General features: G+C 35.5%; 1 protein-coding gene across 1 annotated transcript in view; it reads right to left on the minus strand.

Annotated features, from left to right (window-relative positions):
- Positions 1 to 7,710, minus strand: part of LOC108736243 — a 104,030-nt gene extending 96,320 nt beyond the window's left edge. The window contains exon 1 of the mRNA XM_018468603.2: positions 7,209 to 7,710. Within this exon, the coding sequence (XP_018324105.1) occupies positions 7,209 to 7,710 (502 nt within the window). The remainder of the gene's footprint in view (positions 1 to 7,208) is intronic.
- Positions 7,711 to 9,443: the final 1,733 nt, after the last annotated feature.

Genomic DNA, 9,443 nt, shown 5'->3' on the forward strand with positions numbered 1-9,443 from the left:
GCGACCCGACCCTGCGTTATCATCTGCTTTATATCCCTACTATGCATGAAATACTTCATTAAATTAATAAATAATAGATAGTAATAGGGAATATAATTAATTATAGCACCTATTCAACGAATTCTTGTCCAGCGTTTCGGGTTTTGTTCTAAATAATTTAGCAGGGTTGACTCCAACTTTATTTTAATTTTACATCAATGTATCTATTTTGTTTGATGCTAGTACGTAGGTGTACCCCACAATTAATTACATCGACTGTAATAAAGATTAAATGTTCCAGTTTTAACTTCTTCTTTGTCTTTGACAAAGCCATCAGCAAATTTCCACCTACTCTTTGTTTTTAACGAAGGTAGGTATAACACACTTAATTAGATTCATTTTCTGTTCTACGGTTTTAATTACGTTCTTTATCGTGACGAAATACTCATTAATATTCATCAGAAAATACTCATTAAAAGTTTCGGTTGTTATGTTTATCCAGACTGTGTGAACTTACTATTTTCAAAAATACGTACTTACGACTAAACACATCTATGTTGTTCAATTGAGATTATTCTTCTATTAGTTAGAATTAGATGTTTAATATACACAAATATTAACCGATGCTCCATACGCTTTTCTAAATAAATAAAGTTTATTTTAAGGAATTGAATGTGTTCCTGACTTTTTCCACGTTTGAACATCCCGAACATAGCAACGTCATCGAATTTTTGTCACTTCATTCAATATAAAAAAAAAATATAGGAAACACAGTGGGAATGCGTCAATTTTGGCGAAAAATCAATACAAAATAAAACACATTTAGGTACCATGTTAACACTGCATGCATTCATCAAAGGTCTGCATCGTTTTTTGAAAAATACAATGTAACGTAGAATTCGTGAAAACACCTTCAGCCAACTTTTCATCTGAAATGCTTCCATATTTTCATAGAAACAATCTTTGTTCTTAAAAGAACTTTTTTTGTTCTGTTACACACAGTAACAGCAAACAGAAACATCAAACAATACATGTAAGGGCAATCTTACCAACCAATTACTACGAAAAATATTCGCAACGTTTAAAATTCAATGAAAATGTACTTATATTTGGGAAATCACTCCTACATTATTTCTTTTCTGTAGTAATGTCATAGGCCATGTGCAACTGTATTTACTCGAACTTAATCGACACCAAACGATCCTCTTGCAGCCATATTAAACCCCTACATTCTCGTAGTGAAGCACCTGCTTCTGTAGAATAATTATGTTTATTTGACTGTATAATTTGCAGTATTTCGAATTGGCCAGTATGAAATATACAACTGTCATAACGGAGCGATTTTGATATATTTATTTAGCAAAAAATTACTCCACTACTCTTGTTATACAGCAACGAATTTTAAATATTTAAAAATGGGATATAATTACTTAAATCTTATATTGAAAGTGGATTATACAATGTATAGGGTTGTTCGGAAAGTCATTTCGTTTTTTCCCGACAGAGGATTTAATTGTATTCTTTTGCACCCAACTTCACATTTAAGCCGTATAATTTTTATATGCTTTGAGAGCTCATATAGCAAGGCTTGTGTGTGAAAAATTCCAATTAATTCTACGCAGTAGTTTTTGGTTGGTGCCCTTTTAAATATGGAGAGCGATAAGCAGCATTTTCGACATATCTTACTGTTTTACTACAGAAAGGGTAAAAATGCTGTTCAAGCCAGAAAGAAATTGACTGATGTGTATGGAGAAGGTGTGTTGACAGTACGCCAGTGCCAGAACTGGTTCGCTAAATTTCGATCCGGCAATTTTGATGTCGAAGATGCACCACGTTCGGGAAGGCCGGTTGAAGCTGATAAAGACGCGATAAAGGCATTAGTTGATGTGAACCGGCGAATAACAACACGTGAGATCGGATTGAGGTTAAATTTATCAAATTCAACAGTTTATGACCACTTGAAAGGCCTGGGATTATCCTCGAAGCTCGATGTATGGGTTCCCCATGTTCTCACAGAGAGAAATCTGTGTCGCCGCATTGACGTCTGCGATTCGCTTCTCAAACGTCACGAAAATGATCCGTTTTTGAAGCGCATCATCACTGGGGACGAAAAATGGGTTGTATACAACAACGTCAAACGCAAGAGGTCATGGAGCAAAAAAGATGAACCGGCTCAAACCATTTCCAAAGCCGATATTCACCAAAAAAAGGTGATGCTGTCTGTTTGGTGGGATTTTAAAGGAATCGTTTTTTTTGAGCTTTTACCGGATAACACAACGATTAATTCGGAAGTCTACTGTCATCAGCTGGACAAACTGAATGATGCACTTCAACAGAAAAGGTCAGAACTAATCAACAGGAAAGGTGTAGTGTTTCACCAAGACAACGCGAGACCTCACACAAGTTTGGTCACTCGCCAAAAGCTTTTACAGCTTGAATGGGATACAATGCTACACCCACCATATTCTCCAGACCTGGCACCATCGGATTATTATTTGTTCCGGTCACTCCAAAATTTTTTAGAAGGTAAAACCTTCACCTCAAATGAGGAGGTCAAAAACCTCCTCGATCAGTTTTTTGCCAGCAAAGACCAAAAATTTTATGAGCTTGGAATTATGCTACTACCAGAAAGATGGCAAAAGGTGTTGGATCGGAACGGTCAATATATAATTTAATAAAGTATTTGTTTACTATACGAAAACTGTCTTTCATTTCCACAAAAAAAAACGAAATGACTTTCCGAACAACCCTAGAATGACTAGCCAACAATTTAGCTATAGTTAACTAATAACCTAACAGTATAATAATAATCATCGTCTATATTATTAAATAATTGGGGAACCTAGAAGTGACAGGTGACAGTGACACAACCTTGTATCTTCGTGATCTTGAATTCGATTCGCCACTACTTGATTATTATTATAAATTCCGTTATTTAAACAATCGCTAACTGACTTACTAACCCAGTAGTAGGTAGGTGTTCAAATAAATACTTTAGATGTACCTACCAACTTTGTACCAGTGACCTAAATATGAATTTGTTGATACTATGTAACACGATTGCAAAATAATAAAAATTAAATCACCAGGTACTTGCGAAATATCAATCTTGGATACTTTTTTGGTAAAGTGTATAATAATATTTTAAATTTTGAACATCAAATAATAATCTATTAATTGTTTGCATTCAAGATTTACATTTATCGCATCGGCCTGTTGAAACCTGGTTAAGGTTAACTGAAAATAACATCAAAAACAAACGAGAACGAAACGGCGACTTTTTCATTTGATTCTTAACAGAACCCTAAGCAAGTGTTGAAATACAAGGTCATAGTAAACACAACGTTGACGCCAAATATACCTAACACAGTTTTAACGTTATTTTTATAGCTACTGGAGTTGGGAGATCAATTCTGAGTCATATCGTGTCATTTTTGAAAAATATTAAGTAGTGTTGTATATTGGGAAATTTTCTGTACAGCTTTAATAACGCGGCTAGTTTGCATCATAAACGTTCGGTGGGTTTTAGGTGGCAACATTTCTCATCACTCTTTGCTATAGTGATGTTGAAACGTAACTTACTTCCTCCGGATTGAGTGAAAACCACATAAAAATTCATATAGTGGTTTCGGAGTTTTACGACAATGGAAAGACAAAGTTGTTTCAGCTTTAAAGTTATTTACTTTGTATTTAAAGACATTTTTGTAATTTATAATTCGTACGTGCTCATCATTTATAATTCAACATAATTAAATTGGAGTAGGTTTTACGTAGCGCCGGATGGGAAGGCCCTTAGGTACCGACAAATAAGGTGGGGAATCCTGATGGTTTCAGTCTATTCATCTGTCTGTATATCACTGTTTTCCATCTTCTCATTCATGTGCATGCTAATTGTAAGTTAAGAGTTAGATAGTGACACGTTTGAAGAAATAATTTTCTAAATTCCTCTTCCATGGGGAGGGGGGAAGGTGTACTTAATTGATGGTTTCTAACCTACAACATCGAGTGGGGTGCCTTTAAATAGGCTCTTGAACTACATCAATATACACTGAGCGGCATGGCCTAGAGGTCTAGACCATTGCTTAGCATTCGGGAGGACGCCGGTTCGATTCCGGGTCCGTTTGCCTTGGTCCGAGTTTTTGTATGGTTTTCTTGGATCATTTAGGCAAATGCTGGGGCGGTAATATTCCACAGATAATATTTCATCCTCTTCTGTCTTCATTTGTCCGTCTCATCTTTCTCACCTGAACTACCACCCACCTATTATCATGATTCCCGAAAGGATGCTGAAGAGGGCCTTCCGCCCTACCTTCCGGCATAGTCCGGAGGGACGCCCGCCCACCAGCATTAGTGGCTGGTGGGAATGAAACACCCAAAAGTTTTTTTTTCATCAATATACATGATGATTTATTCGTCATACATGAAACACATATCCAAACAGAATTGAACGCTGTAAGGAGCGTACTAGTAGCAAACGAAGATACAAGCATACAAAAAAGTAATAGTAACGAACAAACACCTTAAGGATTTCATACTTCTGTCGTAACTATGCTATTCCTCTATATATATATGAATATGAAGACACACAGAACAAATTGAACGAATCCTAAACGGAAAGGATGTTCAATCCTTCAAAAAAGATCTGACAGGTCAGCCAGGGAACTGAAGAACATCAAAGTCAAATTAAGGCACTTGACCAGCTTCAGCGGAATACCACAGTGATGATGAAAAGGTTGTCTTACAGATACAATTAAACATATCAGTCAAAAGCTCTTCACAGTATCCCGAAGGCATCGCGAGACACTGGAAATTATGAAAACCAAAAATATCAAAGAAACATACAACACGCATGAACAGAACAAATGGAAGGAATACTTAACAGAAACACTATCCGAAAAATGTCCAAGTCTTTCAAAAAATTGGATGTATTTTAATATCATTCAATGATAAAATATCACACTTCGAGCCTCGAGAGAATGAAGGATTCCAAGCCACTGCAAAAATGTTTACATGGGAAAACCCGGAAGCAAAATAAACCAACGAATCAGATAACATCAAAGTAAAGTCACATTAACATCCAACAAATTAACCATCATTGCCAAAACTCCTTCACACTTTTCAGAAGGCACTGGAAGCCATCAAAAAAAGTATCAAACAAACACACATCAAGGATTCAACATATAAACCATAATTATGGTTCCCCATATACATGAAGGCGTATAGAATAATTTGGACAAATCCACAACAGAAACAATACCCGAATAATAGTGTTTAAACCCTCGAAAGAGATCGCACAGACCTTAAAAACTTCCATTGATAACATATCACACTTGCACACCTCAAGAGGATAAAATATCTTACACCACTGTGCAAGGATTCAACACATAAACCATAATAATGGTTTTCCATGTACATGAAGGCACATAGAATAATTTGGACAAATCCACAACAGAAACAATACCCGAATAATAGTGTTTAAACCCCTGAAAGAGATCGCACAGGACTTAAAAACTTTCATTGATAACATATCACACTTGCACACCTCAAGAGGATAAAATATCTTACACCACTGTGAAAAAATTTCATAGGGAAACCCGAAAGCGCGACAAGCTAACGAATTAGAGAACATCAAAGCAAAGTCAAATTACCCTACAGGTACAATTCAACAAATCAACCACAATTGTTAAAATCCTTCGCGGTTCCCTCAAAGACATCTCCCTCTATGCTTGATTGACCATCAATATCAATAAAGTCACTGATATCCTAAAATATCAATTCTGGTCTGACCTAAAGAAGTGAATAACCCGCATCATTGAACTCCTAAAAGGTCAATAGCAACACAAGCCTAAAATTATTAAAAGTTATAAATGTTTGCTTTATACTCTTCAGTCACGAGATATTTCCTTTATGAAACTCGTTATCACATCGTCTAATACTCTCTATTTTCGAAACTATTGAAGCGAAATACCCATCTGAAAAAATTCCTGAATGTATCTTTTATAGTTAATACTTTTAGTAAAAACTATTTTAGGAAAGACAATTCATGAAAGTTCTTTTTATCTTTCCTGTCATGTTCAATCTAGATTTTTATATGCGATTTCGATACGATTTTATTAAAATTTTTAATTGACTAAAATTGTATATTGTTAATGATACCATAAAAATGTCCATTACTTTCTCAACATATTCCTCTTATTAAGAAAACTACTTGATGGAAAAATTTCATTTGGTTTTATAAATTTGATTAATAGCGTAACTGTCAGCACTGTCCACCATCTGAATCCATGTAACTATACTTGTTATTATTTGCATAGTAGTAACTGAAGTCATTTTCCTTTTGACAATTTGCTTGGTAAGCTTTTGGTTTCATATAATAGTGTGCATGGTTTAGGCCATGTGATCATTAATATTATCTGGAGGCGATTGTATCTAATAACAATCTATTGCAACGAAAACGAATTTGGAATAAAACAGTAGGTATCCAGCAGTAATAAGGTTCCTATCCTGAAGTTATAGAAGCACTTCCCTAAAACTAAAACATCCCACATCCTTAACTATTTGTGAACTAATCTATGTAGGTCTACCTCTACCTTCTTAACTCCCGTTTCTGTTTCTAATATGTCTCTGACTAGCCCTTTATGCCTAAGAACGTGTCCTACCACCCTATCTCGCTTAATTATTATTGTCTTCCATAAAGTTCTCTCTTCTCCTATTCTTTCTAATATCTCTTTATTTCTAACCTTTTCTATCTACGGTATCGTCATCATTCGCATGTAACACCTCATTTCGAACGCTTCTAACATTTTTTTCCTTTCTAGAATCAGAAAAGTAACCGATCGTTAAATACGTGTGATCAAAGATTTGAATTCAATTTAAAGATACTTGGAGTGATAGTTTCTTAATTAGTTATTGTTTATAAAACATAGCTACATCTTAGCATATTTTTTTCCTGAAACACGGAACAATTGAAAATTGTCATAGTCAATGACGACTCACGGATGCGAATTGTGTTTTCACTACAGTATCAGTTCTTGGTCAGTAATCTATCGAAATTGCCAGACGTGGATCATGATTTTAAACTTATTGGATCCCTTCAGCACGTCATAGCCAGTCTCACTTACTCAAGAATAGGTCAAATCGAAAGAGCTATTTAAAGGCAAGCTCATAAAACACCTATCCGTACCTAATTATGGCAGAATATCTTAAAAAGATGTTGAAAGAAACGCTACCTTTAGATGTGAAGCTAAATGATCTTAATCGGTATGAATCTTCATCTTCGCCTTCCCTTCTTTCGATGTTATTGGCCGAAGAGCTTCTCGACTCGACCGGAACATCTAACAATGTTGTGGATTTCCTTTGATACACTGACGTGCCTCGTCTAGTTGATCCTTTTCTTCTAATGTTAGGAGAAACGTCGGGGGTGACACGTGCTTGATCATGGGCTAGTTTGGGCTCACTGTTGCAGTGGCTTTTGCCTACTTCGGCATATGCAGAACCGGAAGCCTGTACTGTTTTCCTTTTAATGGACCTTCCGGAAACTAATTTTGCGCTTTGTGAACGGGCCGCAGGTCTTCGTGGTCGACCCGAAGACGTGCCGTGGTCTGTTGATGTTGCACTTGCACCTTTCGCGGCCGCGAGAGAGTGCAATGCGTCCATGCTCGTGGAACTCGTGGCGCATATCGACGCCGAGCGTCCTTTTGAACGCGTCGCGTGTGAACGATCGTCAGTCATGGTTTGAACTGACGATGATGAAAACGCAAAGCTCCTGCCTGCTTCAACTTCGCATACATACATATAAACACACACATCACGTATTATGCCGTCGTGACGCTGATGGCGCAGGCGTCCGTCGGTAGCGTCAAGGCGCTTTTATAGTTCATTGTTAGCTTTTTCTATTTGCCGTCTGTAGTCGACTGCAGTGCTCCTGAATGGAAGGTGACGGACGAAAATTGAAAAGTATTGGAAACTTTCGTAGACTATTCGAAATTTTAAAAATAACATTTGAATTGCTGTCATTTTAGAAAACTAAAAAGAAAACTATTTTCAATTTTTATTATTATTATTAATAGTCCAGTCGGTAGAGAATTTTCCCGACATAAATTTTTTTACCCGACGGAAGTTGTTCCTTGTTGTATAGGTGGGGAAAAATTAAGTATCCCTGTATAATTTTAAACTTCGAAAAATTGTGCGTTAACAAATGGGAAGGTCAAAGTTGGCAAAAAACAGGTTTTTATATCTAGAAGGCAAGGTATGCCTTTTAGAAAGAAAAGTTTCGAATAAAAATTGTAAAGAAATCAAAAACCTTCAATTTAAGTCGCGGTACGATCAATTTTGTCAATTAGTTATTGCACAAATCGTCAAAAACTGCAATTTCTTATGACTTTTTAGTGATTTTATCACATTGAAATAAAGATTTTTAAATTTGGTATCGAACTAGTTTTTGTAGGCGTAAATTGGTTAATTTGTTAGTGAAATATTAATTGTTTATCCCAACAGATATGAATAGTTATTGCTGTAACTTTTTTTTCAGAAAGCATTCTTAGTTGCCCATAGGTTTAATCTCTTCGTAAAGGTGGAGTTCTTCATATCCCTTCAGGGGCAAATTAAAAAATTAATTTTTATCCCCTTATTTATTCATTTCTTAATAGTTAAAAACAATTAATCTGTGATTTAAAAAAAAAGTTAATTCGATTCCTGTTGGTCGTAGGAGATTAGTTTGCTCTTTTAATGATTGTTTCGAAGTCACCGTTTCATATTCCTCGGTTAAAAATTCGTAGATTACGTAGGAGTCGCTCCAGCTGTAATTGTTTATAAAGAAAAATGACCCCCTTTTTTACAGCAATAAATAAGAGGATATAATGAATTTTTCTATTTGCCCCTAACGGGATATGAAGAACTCCACCTTTACGAAGAGATTGAATCTATGTACAACTGAAAGAGTTTACTGAAAAAAAAGTTATGGCAATAACTATTCATGTCTGTTGGGATAAACAATTAAGAATATTTCACTAACAAATTGACCAATTTACGCCCACAAAAACTAATTCGATTTCAAATTTAAAAACCTTCATTTCAATGTGATAAAACCACTAAAAAAGTAATTTTTACAATAAACAATCAATATATATAAGAAATGGCAATTTTTGACGATTTTTTGTGATTTGTGCAGTAACCAATTGACAAAATTGATCGTACCGCGACTCAAATTGAAGGTTTTGAATTTCTTTACAATTTTTATTTGAAACTTTTCTTTCCAAAAGGCATACCTTGCTTACTAGATCTAAAAATCTGTTTTTTACAACTTTGACCTCCCGCATTTGTTAAAGCACAATTTTTCGAAGTTTACAAATATACAGGGATGCTTAATTTTTCCCCGCCCACAACAAGGAACAACCCCCATCCGGTAACAAATTTATGTCGAGAAAATTCTCTACCGACTGGACTATAATTATATTCTGTCCGCA

Source organism: Agrilus planipennis, unplaced genomic scaffold (genome assembly GCF_000699045.2).
Source record: "Agrilus planipennis isolate EAB-ADULT unplaced genomic scaffold, Apla_2.0 scaffold126, whole genome shotgun sequence".
In the NCBI taxonomy this organism is placed as follows: domain Eukaryota; kingdom Metazoa; phylum Arthropoda; class Insecta; order Coleoptera; family Buprestidae; genus Agrilus; species Agrilus planipennis.